We start from the raw sequence: 25,600 nt of genomic DNA on the forward strand, positions 1-25,600 counted from the left end.
CTTAATCTCGAAACCACGCTGTAATGTTTTTAGCTGTTGTTTTATCAGAGATTTTTTTGGGTAAACAGAAGTGTCATTCTGTTACCAGTAAATCATAGTAATCTTCTACTGTAATAAAATGAAGTTTTTATATGGTTTTTTTTCAACTTGGAGACTTGGCCAATCTCAAGGGTTTTTTAATAGCTGGTGGATTGTGGGATCTCTCCAGAGCATCAGAGTTCATTCAGGAGGTACAACTCCTGCAGTCCTGAGCACTGTGGGACACGGAGTGCTGGAGAGACAGTGCGGGCATCCTCCACTGGTTTGCATAAGGCACTGTCGGAGCAGGTTACTCTGAATTTCAGTGCAAGAAGTGTACCCTTGTGAGAAAAGCAGTGGACAGAACAATATGCAGCGAAGAGGGATGGGCAGTAGCTGAACTTTGACGGTCTCACACATGTTTGTGACAGTGTACCTGAAATTCAGAGTCGCCTTGAAGGATTTACCTGACAGTGGGATGTCAGTAGAAACTACTGTGTAAGCAGTAACAGTAGTTTAGATTTCTAAGTGGCATAAGTGCCAATGTTGGTGAACAAAGTCTCCTTGTCATACGACAGAGAGGTGAGTCCAACAAGCCCTAGTTCAACATCCTGATTAATACCACAAAACTTTCTGGGCGTTGATTTAGTAAAGGAGTCCTTTCCAGAAACTGATTACAGAGGGCTTTAAATGTTTTATGGGTTGTTATGTCGACATGGGTAGCACAGTACTTTACTTCCATGTGAGCTGGGCTTACTGTTTTTCAGTTCAAGAGGGAAATTAAAATTTCCTTTCTTTTCCCCATTCATGTGTAAAAGAACAAGTGTTAATTTATTCACAACTAGTGGCATTAGGTACGTGTAAAGGTACATACATAAGATTTTCTTCTAAGATCAGGTTATTGGTCCTTGGGTAAGCATGGCAGATATTTTTACTAGGGCTATTACAAGTTCGTTTTCAGTGGTGTTGATCTCTCCGTGCTTTGACTTGTATACGAATGCGTACTGCACGCTGAGTGCATGCTGGGGCTCCCTAACAGGTGATTGCTTGGGTGCGCTAAGTTTTGTTGTAACAATAATCTGTATTAAAAAGTAGAGAGGGGAAAGAGCCAAATTAACACTATACCATTACTTGTTCTAAGTAATATGTAACGTCAGCAGGGCTGTGCTTTTATAGTAATAGTTGGACAAAGTGTCAAAGATTTGAGATGAATCGGGAATGCAAAGGAATAATGCCTTAGTGAACTTTACTGAGAACAGGGTGACAGATTTGAGAAATGGAAGCGAACATATAATAAAAGGTTGCTGGCTAAACTGAGTTGATTTTTGTATGAGTGGACATCCTCCATCATCTTCTCCTTGTGGCTGCATTCAAAGGGGAAAAGACTTTGCAGAGATTTCCTAACGGCTGTTTGCTGCAGGAGCTTGCGTAGCACAGCTTTGTTGAGCTGCTCGGAATCACAAAGCCAGCTGAAGAGACTGATCACTTACAAGTAAATAATGAAACACACAGACACCCCGTTAACTGTTGTGGATGGAAAAGAAGGCAACATAGACCTTATGTTTAGAAGCACCGTGAAGGATACACTATGCAAAAAACCATTTCTGGGATGCATCTCTGGTATTTGAGTGGCTTTGGTTTGTTTTTCTTTCTCCTGCAGTGAAAATAATTGGGGGCCAGATATAGGCAAACTGAGCACCCAGATGTCTCACTTGAATAATGCAGAGTTTACCTGCCTCTTTGCCTCACTGTGAACCTCAAGAAACTGAAGTCTGTCCTCTTATATTTACCCAGTGAATTGGCCTGTAAATAAATGAGCTTCACAAAAATAAATGTTTCTCCACCTGTTTTGTAGTTGCGGACCCAGAGGGGATGAAATTAAGTTACATACCCAAAGCACCCAGCAAGTCAGTGTCTGGGTGAGATTTGTGGGACTCTAAGTTCCATCTCTCTCCCATATGAGCGCTTTCACAGACCTCCTCTGGATTTAGATTAGAGAATGACTCCTTGGAAAAAGCTCAGAAAATAATTTTGTGCAAAAATAATCCACGGAGATAGAGTTCTCAGAATTATTTTCAAGTTCTTACAGAAAAATCCTTCTGTCACCAGAATGACTTTTTGTTCTAAGTTTCTTTTGCCCATCTCAGTGCCTCTAATCGCAATTGAGTGAAACACTTTAAAAAAGACAGATCATGGATCTCTAATGTGATGTACCTCTAGTTACTCTGCTTCCTAAGTTCCACGTAACAGAGTTGTTAGTAATATATAACATCAGTTGCTTACGTGTAAATCTGCTGATAGCCAAAGAGAGAGGGAAATAGATTAAAAACAAATCCCAACCCTTAAAGACCAGAAACCACCCTACCTACTGAAGTCATTCAATAGGAGGAGTCATGAATTGCAGAAGCTTGAGTACAGCTTCGCTTTCTGCTTCCTACTCTACATGTCACTTACTTTGTTAGTGGCATTCAGTCAGGTCAGAAATCTAGCATACTGTAAGGAAACAGCAAATTTGCCACTTGTCTGTGGATATTACGTATTGCTTTTCTCCATTTCCACATGCTGAAATTGTGTTTCTTCATCTGTTTGATATACTGGGTGAAATCAGGTAAGAACCATTAGCTTACTATTTGTGATGTAGTCTCTTGGCTTTATTCCAGCATAAAAAATTAATATTCCTTCATTTAAACTGGACGAAAGATTAAACCTTGTGAATTATGTCTAATGGAGCAGGTGATTAGTAAAGAGAATTTGGTCACTTTGAAGCTGAGACGTAAGTTTTCGTTTAAAAGTAAATAGAACAAAGCCTGATACTTTATCTCTGGCTGTACTTTGCACAGAGAGACACTCAGGTACGTGCACTTTGTACAAAGTAAAGAGGAAATTGTGAAATAGTTTTAAAGTATTAATGTAAGTTTATTGTTTATTGCTGATTTGATAGGCTGACAGGTTTTCAAGTTATGCATTATGCATTCAATAGCAAAATTTAGTTAAAAAAAGTCAGTGTGCACTTTATATTTTCCCCTTTTCAACCACAGAAGATACTTGAAACGCTTACAAACGTACAGAGGAAAGTTAAAATTGTATATTAACTGAGTTAAACTGCATATGTAACTGCCCAACACTTACCTGTTTGTTCTGAATGTATAAAAAAGTGTGTATGAGTACTCCCACAAGCGTGCACAAAGGGCAGCTGGGTATCCCTTCTGGTAATCAACCAGAAATAGGAGTTTGGAAAACTTCCCCTCAATGACTCCTCACTACACAATTCAAAGTATTAAATCTATAAATCTATTTATGGTACTTATCTAATTCCACGGTAAAGACATCATCTTTTCTTTTTTTTTTCTATTTACTTTTCAAAGAATAACTGCTGTCATTTCACAGCCATAAGTAAATGAGTTGTTTACCTTTGACATTTGCCAGCTAGCAAATAGGTTTCGTCAATTAATTTCCTTGTGATAGATTTCTCACTTCCGTGGACTAGACTGTGTCTCTGTTTGATGTCACTGCCATTCCAGTGGCTTTAGAAGAATTAATTCTTATTTCTACCAATCACATGATAAGAAATCAAAACATTTAAATGGACATGGAGGAACAATTCAACAATATCTTAGCATGAATCTTTTATACGTTAGATACGTAGGAGTGAATTGTAAGGATCAGTGGTTAAACTTAGATTTAAGAACAATATTAGGCAAAATTGAAAAAGTTTCATGTTGTAGCTTTGAATCTGAATAGCAAAGGTGTAATCAAGTGGCTGTTTATAATCGTTTAGCTTTATATATGACATTTCTGTAATAGAATTTTTATTCTAGTTGTATTGCCATATATCATTATATGAAAACTAGAGATTAAGTGTGACACGTTCTCTAATGTCTCAGTATCATGTCACATGTATGACATTTTACCAGGTTCTTGAATATTATTGTCATTAAATTCAAGGCAACTGCAGCTGAAGAGCTCTTAATTTCAGAACTACTTCTTGGATAAGTCTCAGCAATGAAACTGTATCAGTAGTTGGTTAATAACTTTTCCAGTAATCTCAGTAAAAGTTACTTAAATTATTCAGTGTCTAAATGAGGAGAACGGTGATATTTATTTTGAAATATAAGTAATTCTAACTTTTCCCAGATGTAATAATTGTACCTATTGTCATAAGGTGATGATAGGCATGGAAGTTTTGTCTGGATGATTTGAGACAGGAAGTTTCAGGGCATTTCTAACACTCTGTAACTTCAACTCTGCTCCACTTTGGAAATATCCATTATTTTTTGTGATGTCCAGTCCAGAGGTGACTGGTCTAGTCATTGTAGATACATTGTTTGGCCTAGAGGCGATTGGTTTATTTCCCTAAGTGAATTAGCGTCTTTACCGTATTAAGTGCTGTACTTCACATAGTGTAGCTTTGTTTAGGTCTGAACTATAGTATCAAATACTTTTTCAGATACCTTATAACCCCCCTGCACTTGCCCTTTGCAGCTTTATAAACTGGTCCATCTCAGATGTGCAAATGTGGTGGATTTGGTTCTGCCTGCTAGCCACTTGCTGGGAAAAAGAGAAGAGATAGAACTGTCTCTCCTATAACTCAAATATTCAGAGAAATTCAGGTTACTTTTTAAATTATTTTTTAAGGAACTGAGAAGGGGCTATGCCTCTTCCTACTTTTGTTTTCTAGAAGTTGACTGATTCTTGTTTTCCGAAGTTGTTAATGACAGAAAAATTGAGAAACATGCCATCAAATATCAGACAAAAGCCTTGTGTAAAGTAGCGTAGCCCACTAGAAGTCAAGAGATTGGCCCAAATTTCTTTGGCCATACACCAGCTAACACCATAGCGAAGGTGAAGAGGCCATACAGAAGAACTGTGGCAGGCATCGGCATTGTGCCCAGAATCCTGAAGTGGCTTGTCTACACAATGTGACCTCAGCAGCCAAAGGGTACTTCTCAAAGCATTAACTTTTGACACTGATAAGCACACAGGGGAAAAAAATAAGTCTTTTTAGACTCTTGAAAATATCCATCCTCTTGTTGATCCTGACTGACCTACAGCTTAACCTTGTATACCATAACTGTCTGAGTACAGAAATGCTAAACACTACAGTTTTTCTTGTGCAATTATGTACATTGACCTTACAGATTCTTATTTTTTTCAAACTCAGAACAGGATCCTTTGTTTCTTCTTTCTTTGTTTCTTGGTAATGGTGTCTTTATGGTGATCTAAAACTGGGGAAGGGTTCTGGGTCATCCTGTACTGTCAGACTACTGTTTCTTATTGCTAGATCAAACAATAAGGCCTGAGAATTGGCAATTTTGACACCCTGGCCAAAAGAGGAAGAAACAACCACAGCAGTCTTGCTGTTTATATACAACACACACTAGTTGTGAAAAAATTCTGAGAACCTAAATTTAATGGTTAAGCAAAGGATCTTATCAACACTGATCACTAGTTTGTATTCGTTATGGAGAAAATATGTGGTTCAGGAACAATTAGAAGCGTTAACTTTGTATGTGAAGGGTTCAGAGGAGCATAGTCATATCTGCAGAGTCATTAATTAAACCGTGTCTCCTCATTGTTAAGGCCATGTTCTGGCACTTCATTGCAAATGTCTCGAGTAAATAAAATGGAAGTTCTTCACTTTTACTGGAAAAATGTGGAAAGAGGTGGTATTTCAGGTGGTCTAACTCATCAAATGACTGTCTAACATTTTCATCTTTTTCAGATGAGGAGAAAAAATGTCCTGAATTTACAGATCTTAATATAGGCAATGCTTTGTCTGGAACAGAACTGCAAGTCCAGCTACTGCTATACACAAGAGAAAATCCAAATTGTTCTGAGAGACTCATTGAACATAATGTTACTGCATCTGAGTACCTTAATACATCCAAGAAAATTGTCTTTGTTATTCACGGCTTCAGACCAACAGGATCTCCACCGGCATGGCTGGGTGACATAAGGGAGCTTTTACTGTCTGCAGAGGATATGAATCTCATTATAGTTGATTGGAATCGTGGTGCTACAACTGTGAATTATATAACTGCTGTAGAAAACTGCAGAAAAGTTGCAGAAATACTGAAGAACTATATTGACCAGATGCTGGTAAGGCAGAGAGTTGCATCTGTTCTGAATAAGTTTAAATAGCATAGCTTGGGTGGGAATGGATATTTAAAACATGTCTAAAGAGAAGCCCAGTGAATAATATCAAATGACATTTCTTTACCTAAGTATTTCCTAAGTTTGCAGGCAGTAATTACTACATATATTTAACTCCACCTGAGTTCTTATTTCCCTTTCACTGAAGGATGTCTAAGAGTGCATCTGATTTCTTTAGCCAGATGGAATTTTTAGGTCTTCTGGAATGACTGAATGCACCAGTGGGGGGCGAAATGAGAGATGGTCAAATAGCATGCAGCATTAAAATTTTACAAAAACATTACATTACTCTTTCCACTATTAAACTACTGTAGCTAAAAAAAGAAAAAGAAATCACTGACAGACATATAAATAAATATTTGTTCCAAAAATTATATAAACTTCGTGATTCTAGAGGGAGCTGCTGAAACAATTGTTGATGCCAGTGGTCTTAACTGGGCTTTAGATTTATTCCTTAATCGAATGAGCAAAACGTTATAATCTCATCTATGGCATTGTTACTTGTCACTTGATTTTTCTTCTATTCTCACCACTTGTTTTACCAGCCATTCTCAGAAATTTTGAATGCTGTACGATAAGAAAATATTCATGTGGAATTTGGGTAAAAAACCCAACATTTTAAGAAAGGATGAGATGAAAGAAGAGAGACCCTATGAGAATATGCCCTCTGGGACTAGATATATTGATAATAATTTGTAATTATGACAGTAACTTTATCGTTATGAAATAGAAAAACAAAATAGGACTATAAGAACAATCTCCACTCCAGAGTGGGTTAAAAAGGTGTATTTTGCAGATTTCTTGATGCAGATTTTTGGTTAATTGCTGGTTGCAGATCTGCCTGGCAAAGCAATGACTGCAGGGCATGCTTGGGCCGATCTTGTGCAAGTCATCAAAGTGATGGTGGTGGGGTATGTTGTGTCCCACAGCTATCAGTTTCATATTTGCAAGCTGTCATGAGGCCTTTGTCAATTCATTTTAAGATGCATTAGTATTTCAGATCCCACATATCATACCATCACTTTGCAGAGATTCTAATAGGTCTGCTGATACTCTTTCAGAGTTCTTTGGTAGTTTTTTTAGAAAGAATACCACCTGCTTTATAGAATGGGCATCTTAAGGCTTTTCTGCAGGTGTGCATTTGGCACCATTATTCAGCGGATCTGTGGCATAAGTGTTAATAGTATTATGTTTTAAATTTATTTTATTGGAAATATAAGGCGGGTGAAAAAGATGTGGGTTTTTTTTCCTAGTTCATAGTTTTGGTTCATCTTTCTTGTATCTGGTAAATATCTTCCTCTTCCCACCCCATGCTCCCCCTTCTAACTAGTGTGACAGTTTGGAAGAAATATGACTCAAGCTTCCTTTTTACATTTTTCTAGTCAAAGAATTTCATAATTACTACACTGTTTTTAACTCATGCAGAATGTCAAACTGAAAACAACCTTGTAATTCCCATTTGTTTTTAAAGTTAGAGAGTTAGAAATATAACTTAGAGTACTAAGAAAAAGTGAAAACTAAATCAGTCTACTGATGTCTGTTCAGTTAACCATGTGTGTGGTTGTGGCTTTGTTTTTTTGTTTTCCCCTGACAGGTAGGTGGAGCTTCTCTTGATACTATGTATATGATTGGTGTTAGTCTTGGGGCTCATATAGCTGGTTTTGTTGGCCAGAAGTATAACGGCAAAATTGGCAGAATTACAGGTAAGGCTTTTAAACCCAATCCGCATATTCTAATGTACCTTGTATTGTTGCCATAACTGCAAGTCACATAGATGCTAGCACTGAAACATCAACAAATGAGAACCGATTATTTAGTAGCATACACAAGGAAAAATGTGCGCCTGATTGATAGAAGTTCAGAAAATTGCAAAAATTACAGCTGAAAATTTCCAACTTGTTTACGCCTAGTCTCTCAGATGAAAATTGAGTGCTACATCCAAATGCCACTGAAGTTAAATGACATACTACCTGAGTTTCTGTCTAGTTGATGGAGTAAGTCATGTCCTTTTGAAGGGAAGTTCAGACCACAGGAATCAGGCACAAATATTTAGTTTCGGTTTGAGGTATCTGAACGTGGAGCAGGCTTTAGTGGGTTGAGCTATCTGCTACAGGGAGCTTAAATTGGGTGTCCAGCCTGTGTATGGATACTGCAAATCTTACCTCATACTTGTTACGTCATCAGCATCGTCATCTGTGGGAGCGGTGCATACAGGGAAGATCAGAATAGCCTCCTGTGGGTACATCTTTCAGGACTAGGGTTGCATGAAGTTTAGGATTAATTTTTAGATGCTGGTTCCTAGGGCAGAATCCACAGTGCTAATTTGGGTGCACAGGCTCCAGGTACTTCTCTTGGTGAAAGAGCAAAAATCACCACAGCTAGCATGCTGAGAAGAAAGCTGACTAAGCTAGCTATCAGAAAGTTGTTAAGGAGAGAAGGGACTGGTGGATCCTGAGTGTTTAGGATTTAAAAGAGCAACCATTTTCAGGCTGGAAGGAGGCAGTTATCTTTCCTTGAGATTCATAGCTCCAAACCCTCTCTTCAGAGTACTTAAATAATTTTTTTCCCAAAATGTAAGAGGAGCCAGTAGCCAGCCTTAAGAAAGGGAATTAGAGAGTCCTCCCCTTTCCATACAGTAATCTGAAAGTCAGGGCATTTTCTAAGTGTGTGATGGGCTCCATTTGTATTCCTTTGATTAAGAACGCTCATTTCCACTTTACACAATCCCTAGAGTTTGTTGGCGTCAATGGTTGGGAACAGTCTTGATTGCAATGTTAGGCTAGCAGGTCTGTGTCCTCTCTATGCACTAACTGGGAGCTAGTAGATCCATGTAATTTCTGAACTCCGATGTTCACAGTTAAAAGGAATTATATGAAATGTTTCAATCACTTTCTTATAGTTACAGATATGGATCAATATAGGCAAAGATGTTTGAAGGTTTCTGGAATATAAAACTAACCAGTGCACATCTTTCAGTTAAATCATAATACAAATTTGGATAATCTAAGGTCATACACTATCCCTGTCTCCCAGTCAGTGAGAATGTAATTAGGAGTCAGTTAAATGTAGGAATATGCTTTGCCTTGACAGTTGTATTTTCCATCTTTTTCTTTTCCACTCTTCGTCTATGCTTTTGTTGTCAAGAAAATAGGAGCGGAGCAAACCTCAGCTAACAATTTTGCTTTCCTGTGAAGGACAGAAATTACCATCTTGAAAATTATCAGGCTTCAGGGCTGCACAACACTAATTCCCTATCCCTAAAAAAAAATTAGAATATGCAGTGTTTAAACTTCAAATACTTTGCCACCCAAATCCCCCCATCCTTGATACAAAGTGCTTTTTGTGGATCTCAGTTGGAATCTCTTTTGTCATAGTTGAGTTTTGATTTGAGTGTAAGATTTCTAAACTTCCTTCAGGTGAAAATGTGGTTGAGAACTAGTATTTCACTTTGTTGTATGTAGGAATTTTTTTTCTATAAGTAATTTCAACACCAAGTGATAAAATAATTGAGGCATGTTTGAAATTGTATCCATCCAAAATGTCTTCATCTTGTTCTCTGGTGGTGAGAGTAGTCATATAGTGCATTTTGTTTTTGTGAAGTACACAGTAGGTATGGTACTTTCTGGGGAAAAGGACAAAATTAATTCTCCTGATTTGATCCCTAATGCTGTTGGTTTATAATTCATCTGGAGATCTGGGAGATGCGCACAATTAATTATGGGAAAAGAGAAATTCAAAGATACCGGTTGATCAGTCTTGTGGTAGGAACCCTTGTTTTGCTTAACAATTTGAAAAATGGAAACTTGGGAAGAATTTTGCTGGTTTTTATTTTTGTTATTATCCCAGGAAAATGAAGAGTCATTGATGAATAATGCCTAAATGTCAGTCTTGTTTATAACTGTAGAAACAGATTCCTGGATTTGTAATGCTAGTGTTATTTTCGTGTAGGTCTTGATCCAGCAGGCCCTTCGTTCACTCGAGAACCACCAGAGCAGAGACTGGATCATACTGATGCACAATTTGTTGATGTAATCCATTCGGATACTGATGGTAATGACATAGCCTTAACTTCCCTATTTCAACTTGAGGAAATGCAGGAAAGCAAAAGAGAAGGGATAAGATATTTCAGTAACATCCAAATAGTGCTGCAGAAGTATATTTTGTGTTACCAGATGGATTCCTATGCTGTTGCTTTCTAACCATGTCTATACTTTTGAAATCATACTGTATGTTATTATGCCTATTCATCAAAAAATTGAAACTCAACTTTGCTAATGACTTAAGCAATGATGGGCTGTTTTGTTCAGTTCTGACACGAGTAGCCATGTTATTGAGTGAGTGAAGTTTCATGACTGAACTTGAAAATATTGAAATAATGTTTATGTCCAACAGCTAACTGAAGGCATATGCAGGTAACTATATAGTCACGAGTCCATTTAATGTCATGCAAAAGTAGTGATTACACCACTGTCATTTTTCTTGTTTGTTATAGTGTATTCCTTCTGAATACAAAAAAAACCCCAAGTCTGTACATTGAATAAAGCATGTTTATTGCATTAATTTATGATACTATTTGCAAAATAGTTTAGCATTAACATTCTTTTGCTGTGGTAGTGTGTATGAACATAGAGGTTGTAAGGACGTGATTATCACTGAATTAGTCCCTTCTGAGACAGTTAGTCTCAGCTGTATCACATTAGTGCACTACAGATCCACTGCTTAAAATTCCAAGTCACGTTATTGTAAGGTTAAAATGAAGAACATTGTAAAGTCTGCTTCATCCGTGCTATAATCTGGTTTAATTTTTTTCTCAAAACCATAAGTAAACCTTTCAAACCTACCACACTCGTCCCGTTAGTTGTATAGTTTCATATCAGTTTCTTTAACAATATTAAAAATTAAACACTTCTTCACTATACAAATGTATATGTGAAGCTGTAAAATACCAATTTTTGTATTGTTCCAATTATGTGCATAAAGATAATATGTGGTGAAAAGGAAAATGGGTCAGATTGAGTTAAATCTTACTCAAGGTCTTTTATAAGACAGATACAGATTTTTCTGCTTTGATACATTGCTGATATTAGCGTAGCTCAGAACTCAGTGTCATATGAAAGAAATGGAAAATCTTACTCCAATGAAGATTACATTGGGAAAGAATTTTGTTTGCTGGAGATAACATGAGTGTCATAAACGTCTTTGTGCAAATAATGTCTCAGCTATAGCACTAAGTAGTTATTTCTTTTCTTTCCTTTTTCTTTTGTGGCAGTAGGAATCTTACACAAATTTGTATATATTTGTGTACAGCATTTTACATGTGTATAATTTTCTTAAAAAGAAAAAACCCATGGATTTTAACTCATAATGTGACTTCCATTTACAGAACAAAAGAACAGTACAATCGCAGAAATTTTCTTAAGACCTTCCTTATTCTCTAATGAATGTAATGATAAATGATTGACCGCATAATTCTGTTTATATTTTTTTGATTCATTATGTTTTTACTTTAGCACTAGGTTTCAAGAAGCCTTTGGGAACCATTGATTTCTATCCAAATGGAGGAAAGGATCAGCCTGGTTGTCCACAAACATTATTCAGTGGTAAATAAAAATGTGTTCAATTCATGAGAAAAGAATTTGAGATCAGACCAAAAAAGGTTAAACTGAATTCAATAGACACTGCACATATTCAGTAATACAGGAGCTAAGGGCATTGTATTCTGTCTTTTCCATCCCCACTCAGCAAATGAGAAATAACAAACACATTTGATAATTTGATATCTTTTTTTTTTTTTTAAATAAAAATCTTCCTATAAGCATGCATATTCCACCATACCATTATTGGTATAATGGAATTATATTATTATATTATATATATAATCTGCATATAGTGATCATTATTTTTCTGTGTTTATACATGGCTAGGCATGGGAAAAGATGTTTGTGCCCAAGTGGTTTGGACAGGATCACTTGCAGGTGACATGGAAGACAAGGCTTTCAAGTCTTCACAGTGTCGTAGGTTCCTCCTGATTGGCAATGATGAACTAGGTTTTGGACAGGTCTTTTAAGCTCTAGGATGAAACAGTTTTATGACATGATCTTTTGCTGCAGAATTTTGCTTATTTCATCCTCTATAAATCTTAGGCGAGGTTCCTGCCCATTGTTTTTATTTACTCTTTTTTGTATATGTTTACGTCTGTCTACTTTTCTATTACTAAACCGCATGCTGCTGCTATGAATTAGAGCTGCTGCAAAAGCACAGGGCTTCCACTTGTGTGTCTGCGAGTATGGGAGAATTTCTTAAGACTCAATATCATCTTAATCTGTACAATTCTCCTAGTTTGTCTTGCTAGGCGAGGAAGGAATTTATTACACAAAAAAAGAGAGAGGAATCTCTGAAGTATTCCTCACGATAAATTTTCTGCCAAAGCATTCTGCACTGGATGCAACAAGGTGAATTGTAACTCAGACTCATGCATTATAACACAAATTCTGTAAACTTTATAGCACTTAGTAGACTATTTCTTGCATATAAATTCCTGTAGACTTTTGTCTGTACCTGTAATATTCAAAACAGTCTTCAATTTCTTCTTCTTGTGCGTGTGCATCCATTTTTTACACTTGGTGGTCAACTAACCATAGAAGAAAAGCATGGCTAACTAAAAATGACTCAGCTAAATGGGATTACTTCGATAACAACTTTTCTTTCACAAAGAAAAATGATGAAATATTCTTTGCATATTTTGGTTTTTCTTTCCTGAAGGACTTCAGTATTTTAAGTGTGACCATCAAAGATCTGTCTTCCTCTTTTTATCATCTTTGAGAAGAAGGTGCAACATAATAACATATCCTTGCAACTCTTACTTGGATTACAAGAGAGGAAAATGTGTTGATTGCGGAGCTTTCCAGCCAATGTCCTGCCCAGTACTGGGTAAGCGTTATGGTATCTGCTCTGGGCTGGGTGAGGTTTTCCAGGAAATCCAGACTAGCTCTTTCTGAGGCTACTCCAGAGATCTGTGGTGTCTTGTTAAAGGGTCTGTAGAGATTGATCACGTGCAGAACTGCACACTGTTTAAAGTAATTTATGGCTTTTTTTTAGAATTTTCTCTGTTAGACACAGGTGACGAATGTTCCTAATCTTTGATTATTGTGCCTTCCAGCCTGGAATGCATTCACAGGGTGTTTCCTCTCTACAGAGAAACTGCTTCTACTTAGTCGATCACTTTAGACATACATAGTGTGTTATCATCCCTGGAGTACCTGTGTTTTTTATTTAAAAGTAATAAAGTTTATAGCAACTTCATGGTTTCTCTGACTGTTCTTTTAGAATCAAGCTTTTATTTGGAGGGATTTTTAGTTGTTTGAGAGTTTATTGCTTTTAGAGAGGATCTGGGGACAACTTGAAAACAGCTACAATAGTGTGAACATTTCCCGGTTGGCAGGGTTTTCTTAAGAATGAAATTTTAAAAATATTTAAATAGAAATTAAGTTTCAGTTCATACCTTGTCTTCTTTACATCCTTCTGTTGGGATGTACACCCTACATACATTAGTTAGATCATGTCTGAGGAAAAGCATAGACAGACAGATCTGTATAATATTTTATAATAAAACCCAACAACAACAGGACCTTGTAGTAGGGCAGAAAGACTCCAGGGCTTCCCCAGCATGGTTATTAGCCATGCCTGATGCATTTACACAGAATGCTCAAGCTAGAGGTAGTGAATTATTTGACCAGTCAGCTGCCACCTTTTTTTTTTTTTTAATAACCGTACAACCTATGAGGAAATGGCAGGCAGATGAATTTGGGAACTGGGCGGAGAAACAGCATCATTCTACTGCAAGCTTTCCTGCTTACTGCCTTGCAGTGGCATCTCTGCATCTAGGAATCAGCTCTCATTGTCCAGTCCAAATAAAGAAATCAAGCGGGAGAGGATAGGATCAGCCGCTTTAGAAACAAGGGCTGTAATCAAGCCCCAAAGACAATGCATATAACAAAAATGCTTTCTACATTACATCCAAGAGCTCAGGAGGTTTAAAGAGTATCTAACATTTTATTAAATAATATCCACAATTATAGACTAGAGGGTTTAAAAATATTTACTTTAATGATTCAAGAAAGAAATGAAAAAAAATTACCTAATGCGAAGCTGTTAGTGTTCTCCCGACTTTGTCAGGAAAATTTTCTTCACTGAAAGGATTGTCAAGCATTGGAAAATGCTGCCCAGGGAAGTGGTTCAATCCCTATCCCTGGAGGTATTTAAAAGTCATGGGGTACTTAGGGACATGGCTTAGTGGTGGAGTTGGCAGTGCTAGGTTAATGGTTGGACTTGATGACTCCAAGGGCCTTTTGCAACCTAAATGATTCTACGATTCGATGATTCTATTATTTTATGGTTCTGTAAATATGTGGGCTACTTTTTTTGGTTTGTTTTTATTACTTCTGCAGGAGTTTATTAGCAGTATTTTTTCGAGTCAGTACTCTAGACTAAATAGATTCCAACATTATGACAATTTTACTGATACTAATATATTAGAAGAATTAAATACTTGCATACTGCATTCTGTTATACTCAGGGGATTCTTGCATTTTCCAAGTCAATTTACTTTCTCAGAGAACGTTTAAGAAAATTAAAGCCAAATCTTTCAGTTTGAGTGAGGGGTTTTTTTGTGTAATTATATGTGTAACAGGATTTTGCTAACCATCTGAAATTAAATATTTAAACTTTGGATTTCAGGTTATTATGCTGATAGATGGAAAAAATTTTTAATCCCAATGAGTTCACCAATGAAAACTTATTTTGATACCTCGGACCAAGACCCATTCTGCAGTGAGTGGCTGAGTACATTTATAAAAAACTCTTTATGAAATGTTATGGCTGTTATTTGTTAACTGATCTGGAGTGAAAGCATATTAAAAGTAGAAAGTTATTGTTAGCTGCTGTGTAAAATGGTGTAATAAGCCATGAACTGTCAGTTTGCAGACTGGAGGAAGAAGGAGAATGATTGTGGCAGAAGAGTAAGCGATACGTGAACTGAGAGAGAAATGTGACTTTAAAAGCAACGGGATGGGCTGGCAAGAGGATGAAGTAAGGTAGAAAATGAGAATCAAGTGACAGCGAAAAAGGTGGACTGAGAGAACCTGCTTAGATTGGATCAGTGCTGCCGTTTTAGGAGAGCAAAAATGGGAAGTGAGACCGCCCTGGCTCAAGGATGGAAAAGAGAGACCTCTATGTTCCAGCCCAGGAGGGGTTGCCCCACAGTCAACTAAAGCTACTCCAGCTTTTAAAAGTCCATGTTTCCCTAGGAATAAAACAGTGAAGGGGAAACAGATGACTGTTTCAGTTTTATGCTGTATGGGAATGAACTCTCCAGGCATGCGCTTTAGCTGCAACAGTTTAGATATCTACCTATCCATGTAGAGGTCCAGTTTAGATTCTTGTCTAATTTCTATTCTTATTAACAGACTTAACCACCATAAGCAAATCTTAGCACAATTTTCTAATTGGTTATTTTTAAGGTTCTTTGATTTGGAGCATGGGGATTGGCTTACAGGGAATTCAAGTTAAATCATGTTTTCCCATTAGTTTTTTCTATCATCTTGGCAAGTTTTGTGACTAGGGACTGCATGTCTCTTGTTATAGTGGTAATCATGCTTACTTACATCACCGTTTCTTCCAAAGGGCCAAGGAGAGATTAACGAAGATGTGATGGATTTTTATGTAAAATAACTGCCATTCCCAGTCATCTTTCAGCTCAACCCAAACCTGCTACCACTGTTCTCCCTTGCTCCTGTCTGCTTGGGCTTTGCTCTTCCATGCTCTCAAGGCTGCACAAGCTGCTAATCTGTCTCCTCATTGATTCTTCCTGCAGAAAAATAAGGCTTTGCTTTTGCTCTCACACATATTAAAATCTGGGCATTCATCAAAAGTTCAACCAGGCAGAATCCTGATGATGGAAAGAGTGCATTGCAGAAGGAAAAGATTATGTACAGTATTCTGGGACAGGGGTGCTAGAAGAGATAAAAGAGGTGGAGAAATACTACTAAACATAGGAGGAGGCACATGGAGAGGAATAAGAAACGTTGTAATGACAGCACAAATGTAAGTGAAAATATGCAAAGTCAAGAAGAAAAATGAGTCTACTAAACCAGTCTGAAAAAGTAGGTTTTTATTAACTAAGGCCTTATTTTAATTCTTAGATATTTGAAAACATGAGGAAATAGGAATAAACAAGAGGTCTTAAAACTGAGTGAAACTGTAAACCTCAGCAGCAAAAGTTTTTCATGTGAGGTGAGGCTTGGCCTTTTAGGTGGGAGTGTTAAAAAGCAACATGCCAAAAAACCAAAAGTTTGAAATGGCTTTCTTACTTTGGGAGTAGTAAAGTTGTGCTTCCTCTGGGTAGCCATAGCATGGTTACAACATTGGTGATGGTTACAGAAGTGCGGTAGAAGGCCAGGTCAGGGTTTCTGAGGGCACAGTGGAGCAGGTCATCTCCCTACCAGTGTAGAGAGGGTGCCAGCCCCAAGTACCCAGCCTGTTTTCCTGAGGCTGTGGGCCCTCCAGGGGAGGGGGAGAAGGGACTGGATCATGGGAAAGCAATCAGATCCCTCTCCTCTTCCTTGGTCTTCCCCATGAAGTTTTTCTAGTATCCACACAGAGGTTTTGTCAGGTTGACTTTGCTGAAGGAAGGGTGTTTGGAGGACCTCTACTGCTACACCTGCTCAGGCTGGGCAAGCAAAGCATAGGAATAATGTCTCTCTTCAGCTTTTACCACCTGATTAACCTGCTCACCTAGTGAACTGCCCACTTTGCTTATACATAAAGCTTGTGCCAATGCTGTTCCTCCCCTCCTCCTGATAGTGTACCTCAGCTGTTTTCTGGACATGTCACTTTTGTGGGTAATGTGATAGTGTTGCTACACGAATAGCTCAAATATCCCCTTTGCAGAGCTTGCCAAAACATGAAGGTGTTAGTTAGAGCTTGATTTTCCATTTTTTCCTTAGGCAGGTCAAACTCTTCATGCTAATTCTGATGGTAGCTTTTAGACGCAAATCTTCCATGTAAGAACTGGAGGAAATGACACACTAATTACACAGAACTCCATTTGGTAGAACCTAATTTTTGTCAATAGCCTTCTTACTCTGCTTTGAGCTGGTAACTTGAAAGTAAAGAGTCACTATTGCTATCATCAACAAGTGAATATTTTTAACAGAGTGATAATAGCAACTGTATCCTGTTGGGGTCATTCTTTGAATCTTATCATTTCCTATTTCTTTTTGCAGTGTATAACTACTTACTGGATATTACTACATGGAATAAAAACATTAGGAGAGGTTTCATTAAAGTTAAAATAACAGATTATAGTGGAAACACAGTAGAATCAGAGATGAATAGGTATGTTGTGCTTTGTCTCTTAATCTTTTTTATCACTTTATAGGACTAATTTTCTAAGCTTCCTAAACATTTTAACTTGTTAACTTGTAAGTCAAAATAGTATCACAAGGTTGTTAAGACTTGGCTGTGGCTTCTTTTCCTGGATATGGCTTAGTGTCAGAGGCAATGCTTCTCTCACTGAAATGATCCTCTCTCCATTTATGAACTAGCCCAGGCCCTTACATGGTACTGGTTTGAATCCAGTTCTGATTGCCCTTGTTCTGAATGCTCAGAGTCGATATATCTTACAAGATTTCTGATCTTAATAATAATGCTTAGCAATAATGAATATTACTCAGCTAACAAAACGCTGACTAGAAATAATATTTTTCTTTAGTGAAGCTTCAACATTTCAGCAATATAAAAGAGTCAAAATACTAACTGGATTTAACCAAGACCTTGACAAAATATCAAAAATTTCCTTGACATTTTCTACGAAGACTTTAATAGGCCCAAAACTCAAGCTTAGGATTCTCCAGATGAAGCTGAAATCTCTTAATAATCCAGAAAGGTAAGTGTTTGTCACATATCAAAGTTGTGTATCAACTAAAGTGCTCAGGATGATTCCTCAGAAATTTCCCTGTATAGATTTTTTTAATCACATATTCCTAGATGCATGAATATCCTTCTCATCCTACCTAGGACCAAATTTATCATGTGGAAGAGCTGCTCTGTACATTAACATTTAGTGCACAGCACCCTTCTACATGTAAATGTTGTGCACGCTGCTTGGTACAGCAGGCTGCTGCTGCTGTCTGGCCACAATGGGTTTTCAAGGACCACTCACTATAAACCAGCCTGACTTTCACCTGCATGGTTAAGTTCTCTTCCAGAAGATAAAATTTATTAAGCACTTTTCTGATTTTAATCATGTGTCCGTACACAGCTTCTCACACTCAGATATGAAATGGACCACTTCAGCTACTTGTGTGACTGGAACAGATTTTTGGTCTTGTTGCTGAAGTTAAAGACCTTCCAAGACCAAAACACAGTCTATGCTTGCCTACACTTCAAATGAAAACATCTGCATTTTTAAATTAATAATTAAGTGTAATTACTAAGCTTTTATTAATTATTTCTTGTTTTAAGTACTTCAGCAGTATTGCCATATGCTCCTTTTTTAGATCTACAGAGTTACTTGTACAATAGCACTAGCAATTAAATTTTGCATTGACATCTTGTGCAAATAACATATTACACGGACTAGGTAAGAAATTTCCAGGAGTAGCAAGAGTACTTTATTTTAGAGTTGTTACGTTTATTTCCTTACTGTGAATGGCAGATTCAACAAAGTCAGAATTTAAAATAAAACCTAATGATGGTTATCAAATAAGTAATGACTAGGAAGAATATTGCAATATGAGTAAGTCTTAAGTCAGTATATTTTGTTAACTTGAGAAACAACATTAGAGCTTTCTGATTTGGTATGTGATGATAGTGCAGTAGGAATTGGGTATGATACTTTGTAAAAGTTATGAAACCTTGTTAAATTAATCTACTATTTCACATTTACTGGGAAAGAGGAGGAGATGGGTGGGAGAGACTTAGGAAGAAACAGAACACTCAGTAATCAAAATAGTACTCCAGAATGTATATACATTAGACTTTATTAACTTGTTGAAGACGATAAGTCTCACGCTGTCGGGTGAACTGGCATGATTTTATTTAAAAGCATTTGCTGATGAGAGATAGTCAAAGCTCTAAACCATATTGCAATTATTTTTTCTCAGCCCAATGGTGATAAATCAGACGATACATTTCATGCAAGCCTATCAGCATTCAGGACTTTTTCAGATAATGATCTAGCAAATAAGGAAGATTTTTAGTGAACAGCCCTTATTGGTTTTGAGTTTTCATTCCTGTTACTCTGACTCTTGTTAGTTTTAAAGTAAGATGCACTTGATTTGCTTTAGTATAGGATCCACTGAAGTCCTTCGTCAAGCCTCATCAGGTGGCAGTCATATCGGCATTTTGATAGTTTTAGATAGCAATGGAAAATAGTGCATTGAATCTGCACGTGAAGGTAATTTAAATGCAGATGTTACCACACTATTGGTTGGTATAATTACATAATTGCTCATTGTAATTATAACTACCTATATTTACCTTATTTAGTTACATATAATTACAACAATTACTTGAATACAGGGTAATCAACTAGAAACTTCATTAAAAATATTTAAATTATTCATATAACAAAGTAGTAGGTAAAAACCAGGGGACAGGTGCAGGGATAAAAGACAATAAGAGTCTCAGCCTCCCCTGATATGGATTAAGAGCAGACAGTGGGAGTTGGCGGAATATCACTGACAATTGTCTGCTGGGATAGTCCATTATTCACACAGATGGTGTGCGAATGTGGGAGTGCTAAAAGGTACATATAATTTTCAGGCTCTTCTTCTGGTCTCTGAGATATACCATTCCTGCTTATCCGCAAAACCAGAAAGCTTTCCTAACTTGTGTGTGTCCAGGTGTCAATTCTTTCGCAAAGCTTTCGAACCTGCCAGTCAATTTGAACCCAATTGATGGGGAAGGTGAATATTTCAAAGATATTTACCCCAGCCACCTTTGGTTTTTTTAACTTAAACAAGAACAGGAGTAACAAAAGAGATGACCTTATTAATACCTCTCCTGAACAAAAGAGTGTGGCATGCCCTTGCTTTTGAGTAGTCAGCTGAGAAGCCACTGTGAGAGATTATGAAAGCCTCACCTCACAAAAAAATTATTTGTGTTTTGCTCCTTGTCGGTGAACTGGAGAACCTGCTCCTAGCTCAGGGATACTCTCCCATAAGGCATTCCTGCTACTCGACAATCACAAGCTTAGATTAATTGCACTTCAAACGAGATACAATATGTTGGAAACCATATGTTTTTATTTCTAGTATTCATCATTATGATTTGCCTAAGCATTGTGTCCCCTGTGGTTAGATAGAGCCCTTCCCAGGTGACAACTGCTGTTGGAGAACTGGCTGTGCTAACCCATTGTGCTGCTCTGTTGCAAATAGTGTTGCAAATGTGCTAAAATACAGTATGGATTTGTTATGGGAGATACTGTAAGTCAACTCAGGAAACGGATGCATGTAATAATCTTACATTGTTCTGGTTGAAAATTTGTCCTGTGAATTCTTTCATGGTGTTTTATAAGGACTTTAAAAACTGCTTTTAAAAGCAGTTTCTGTTCTTTTATGTCTTTTTTTTCCCCTCCTTCTACAAAAATAATGCAACAGTAAACCATTAAATTCAAATCAAAACAAATTGTGGAGGAAGGACTGGATGAAATTGTATGCTTTGCGTTATATAGAATACCAGAATTTGTCTTGAACTTGTGAGTCATAAAATCTACTGACTTAGCTTTGTGGGGTTCTTAAAAGGCCTCAAATTCTTATATAGAAGTCTGGCAGTCCTTTCACATATAGACAGGTGGAGCCTTGACTGGTTGGAAATCTCACACGAATGGGCAACGACAGAAGTGCTTGGTGGGATGTTCTTTCTCAGGCTTTGTCCTTTAGCTCTTTCATTGTACGCTATATCCCAGGCTGAGGTGGATTGTGTTGTATAGCCACATCTGTGAGTTCAGAGCAATACAGAAGATAATTTTAAATAAGTATCATACTTTGTATGCTCTTAGAGGTGCCATCAGAGGGTGTGCTAGTCATTTGCCTGTTCAAACCAGCTCTCACTGTCTGTCTATAGTAGCGCATGAAGAGCAGAGCTATGACCTGCCTCTGCCCTGAAAAGCAGAACATCTATGTTGACCTCAAAAAGTAAGATTTTGTGTGTGTGACTCCCTTTGTGACCTCTGTATGTATTCATGTAGTATTATGCAGTTCTGCGTTTTCTAGGTGTTTAGATGACAAATTACTCTCTTGCATGAAACTTTCTTACACGTGCTGTCATTGCGACTGAAAGACTTAGAAGATATGATGTGGTTTTCTACTTTCGTCTGTGGAATGAAAGCAGAGAAACTTTCATTCGTAGGGAACTCAAAATAAATTATTCAGGCCCAGTATTAACAGGAACTGGGCTGTTCTTGGACCATTGTTCTAAAGAATTAATTTGAATGCAGATTAATAGCTTTAATGGATGAAGTATTGTGTTTTCGTATTTTAGACTACTGTGATATGTTTCTTACTCATGCCACTTTGCACCATCCAGCTGATGTCCTGGTTGTTGTGCACAGTCTGGCAAAACTACTCGAGTGATGCATAAAATCGGGTGTAAACGTAGACAAGAAGATATTTCTTATTGTCCTGAGTGCCGTCTCTAAGAGGTGGTAAATACTGGAGGTTTAATGATTCCAATACTGAAATAGTTTTCTATTAATGTTAACTTTGTCTGTTATGCACATTATTTTCTTTATCTACTTTTGTAGGCTGCAGCTGTGCAGATATGATTTTGTGCTGATGGAGAACACTGAACTGACCTTCAAACCTATCGCTTGCCCAGAGAGGAGTACATGAAGAGTGAGCTTCTACTAACTTAATTTCTCTTACAGCAGTGACATTTTGATTCTTCCTCAGGATAAAGACTGCAATGAGAAAGGAAATGAGATAAGCTAGATTTATTTTCAAGAGTCTACCTGGTAATATGTGTTACTTGCTTTGAGTGCCTTAGGGTGAAAGTAATAGAAAAGTTCAGATATCTATGTATTTGTGAAATTTGAATAAAGTAAATGTATCATGGTAGAGAACATGCAATGGTCTATTCCTTATTATTTGTTAGCAGTGAAGCAACTACTGAATTAAATATGAATTATCTGCATAATCCTGGCACATTATTTGTCAAGTCATACATATATTTAATTATTTATTATTTGTAATGGGTTTTACATGGAAACATAATTATCTGTCTACTAAGTGAATTTAATATACTGTACATGTGATCTACAGATCTAATACACAGCAGTTTTGCTGTGCTCTGTTCATTGGAAAAATGAAGTCACATTTGCTCATTATATAGTATCTCAGTCTGAGAACTGGAACAATAAGATCTGTGGACACGTATGTAAATTTGCTATTTACATGAATTATCTTTATACTTTTTGTAGATGAATATTATTGCAACCATTCAGATTTTTTTCTATTAAGCCTATGGACAGGGCAGTGATATTTCAGATATGAAGCAATTCTAAAGTCTATTCTGAAGAGAATAGCTTAAAGATGAAATAAATGCATTTTCATTCTGTTTCTGTTTGAGCCTCTTGGAATTAGAGCTGCTGCTCAGGCTGAGACTGATGACAGCTTTTCACTTACTGCAACGTGAGCAGGAATAAGCGCTATATAAAGATGTCCCCCTCCAGTTCAGAAACAGGTTTTCCAATGCCAGACTGCTTTTCCTGATAGTACTGATTGAAGAATAGATATGTAGATTTTTCTTCTTTAAGGTTGTTTTATGTATTTAACCCTGTTTTCTCATGTAAATGAGTCCTATGCATGTTATCCTTTATTTTCATATGCCCCCACTGTCCATGCTCTTGACAGCAATACTTGGTTGAAACTATTGACCAATTTCATCTGAATGTCAGAATGAGATGTCCAAAACCTATGAATTTGAAAGTCAACAGCTAGGTTAGAAGGAAGATGGAAGATAGTGTCCTAAGGAAAGGAAAACAAGTTATAACTTTGTCCTTTTCATTGCAAGAGGCAGCTCCAGCATACTGGTCATAGAATCATAGAATCATAGAATCATAGAGTTGCCTGGGTTGGAAGGGACCTTTCAGATCATCTAGTCCAACCATCAATGTAACACTGACAAAAACTATCACTAAACCATATATCTAAGCACACATCTACCTGTCTTTTAAATACCCCCAGGGATGGCCACTAAACCACTTCCCTGGGCAGCCTGTTCCAATGCTTAATAATCCTTTCAGTGAAGAAATTTTTCCTAAAATCCAGTCTAAACCTCCCCTGGCACAACTTGAAGCCATTTCCTCTTGTCCTATTGCCTGTTACTTGGGATGAGGGACCAACTCCCACCTCTCTACAACCTCCTTTCGGGTAGTTGTAGAGAGCAATAAGGTCTCTCCTCAGCCTCCTTTTCTCTAGGCTAACCAATCACAGTTCCCTCAGCCGCTCCTCATCAGACTTGTTCTCCAGACCCCTCACCAGCTTCATTGCCCTTCTCTGGACACACTCCAGCACCTCAATGTCTTTCTTAAAGTGAGGGGCCTAAAACTGAACACAGTATTTGAGGTGTGTCCTCACCAGTGCTGAGTACAGACATACAATCACTTCCCTAGACCTGCTGGCCACTGGCACCTCAATGTCTTTCTTAAAGTGAGGGGCCTAAAACTGAACACAGTATTTGAGGTGTGTCCTCACCAGTGCTGAGTACAGACATACAATCACTTCCCTAGACCTGCTGGCCACACTATTCCTGATACAGGCCAGGATGCTATTGGCCTTCTTGGCCACCTGGGCACACTGCCGGCTCATATTCAGCTGGCAGTTGACCAACACTCCCAGGTTCTTTTCTGCCAGGCAGCTCTCCAGCCACTCGTCCCCAAGCTTGTAATGCTGCATGGGGTTGTTGTGACCCAAGTGCAGGACCTGGCAGTTGGCCTTGTTGAACCTCATACCATTGGCCTCAACCCATCAATCCAGCCTGTCCAGATCCCTCTGCAAAGCCTTTCTACCCTCAAGCAGGTTGACGTTCCCACATAACTTGGTGTCTACTCCAAACTCACTGAGGGTGCACTCAATCCCCTTGTCCAGATCAACGATAAAGATATTAAAGAGAACTGGCCCCAGTGCCGAGCCCTGCAGAATACCACTTGTGATTGTCCACCAACTGGATTTAACTCCATTTACCACCACTCTCTGGGCCCGGTCATAGAATCATAGAATCATAGAGTAGCCTGGGTTGGAAGGGACCTTTCAGATCATCTAGTCCAACCATCAATATAACACTGACAAAACTCCAGCCAGTTTTTTACCCAGCAAAGAGTACTCCCGTCCAAGCCATGGGCAGCCAGTTTCTCCAGGAGAATGCTGTGGGAAACTGTATCAAAGGCCTTACTAAAAGTCCAGGTAAACAACATGCACAGCCTTTCCCTCATCCACCAAGTGGGTCACTTTGTCCTAGAAGGAGATCAGGTTTGTCAAGCAGGGCCTGCCTTTCAAGAATCCATGCTGACTGGACCTAATCATCTAGTTGTCCTTCATGTGCTGCATAATGGCATTCAGGATGATCTGTTCCACGACCTTCCCAGGCACCAAGGTCAGACTGACAGGCCTGTAGTTTCCCGGATCCTCCTTCCAGCCCTTCTTGTGGATGGGCGTCACATTTGCTAGACGCCAGTCAACTGGGACCTCCCCAGTTTGCCAGGACCGCTGGTAAATGATAGAAAGTGGCTTAGTGAGCACTTCTGCCAGCTCCCTCAGTACCCTCAGGTGGATCCCATCCGGCCCCATAGATTTGTGTATGTCTAGGTGCTGGAGCAGGTCAGTCCCTCACCATCTCCCTTTGGATTATGGGGGCTTCATTCTTCTTCCCGCCCATGTCTACTAGCTCAGGGTTCTGGGTACTCAGGGAACAACTGATGGTCAGTATGTGCGAAGCTCTGAACCGGCCATTGCACAGGCTTTTATTTGTCTAGACAAGCAAATGCTTGGACACACCAAAAAAATACAGAACTGTAGACAAACTTGCTCATAGACCGACTTTTTAATAAAATTATTTATTCTATAGAAATGGTAATTATGTTACCATAGATTTTCTCAGGTGGTGTCTTTCTCAGCTTTATCATTTTATTGTATACTTCTTTGTTCCTTTCCTCTGAGGGAGTCATTAGGAGATACACAGGGAAAGATGCTTTTATCTGATTATGTGCTTGAGTATGGAGGGGTGGGTTTTGTGTTTTTTTTTCTCCTCACCCTTTTTTTTTAAACTGCTATTATTCTGCTCATTTCGTTCTGCGTTTTTTTGTTCAGCCTTGCTCTCATCACCCATAGCTTCCCTTTTAGAGGTCTCTGAGCCTCCTTTCTTTCAGCAC

General features: G+C 38.0%; 1 protein-coding gene across 2 annotated transcripts; it reads left to right on the forward strand.

Annotated features, from left to right (window-relative positions):
- Positions 1–2,471: 2,471 nt before the first annotated feature.
- LIPI (lipase I) lies at positions 2,472–22,695 on the forward strand. 2 transcript variants are annotated; one of them, XM_063356684.1, is made up of 10 exons: positions 2,472–2,626; positions 5,741–6,117; positions 7,766–7,874; positions 10,120–10,221; positions 11,682–11,771; positions 12,934–13,101; positions 14,908–15,000; positions 17,454–17,565; positions 17,942–18,115; positions 21,977–22,695. In XM_063356684.1, the coding sequence occupies exons 1-10, from the start codon at positions 2,578–2,580 to the stop codon at positions 22,062–22,064; spliced, it is 1,362 nt and encodes a 453-aa protein (XP_063212754.1). In that variant the 5' UTR covers positions 2,472–2,577; the 3' UTR covers positions 22,065–22,695. The 2 variants fall into 2 exon arrangements, with proteins under 2 accessions (XP_063212754.1, XP_063212846.1); XM_063356776.1 differs by lacking the exon at positions 17,942–18,115.
- Positions 22,696–25,600: the final 2,905 nt, after the last annotated feature.

The sequence above is a fragment of the Chroicocephalus ridibundus genome, chromosome 1, assembly GCF_963924245.1.
Source record: "Chroicocephalus ridibundus chromosome 1, bChrRid1.1, whole genome shotgun sequence".
Taxonomy (NCBI): domain Eukaryota; kingdom Metazoa; phylum Chordata; class Aves; order Charadriiformes; family Laridae; genus Chroicocephalus; species Chroicocephalus ridibundus.

Coding starts and splice junctions, on each gene's coding strand:
- LIPI (XM_063356684.1), top strand. CDS start 2,578: ATGCTGAAATTGTGTTTCTTCATCTGTTTGATATACTGGGTGAAATCA. Junction 10,222..11,681: donor AATCCATTCGGATACTGATG/GTAATGACATAG, acceptor TTTTTACTTTAG/CACTAGGTTTCAAGAAGCCT. Junction 13,102..14,907: donor AATGTCCTGCCCAGTACTGG/GTAAGCGTTATG, acceptor TTTGGATTTCAG/GTTATTATGCTGATAGATGG.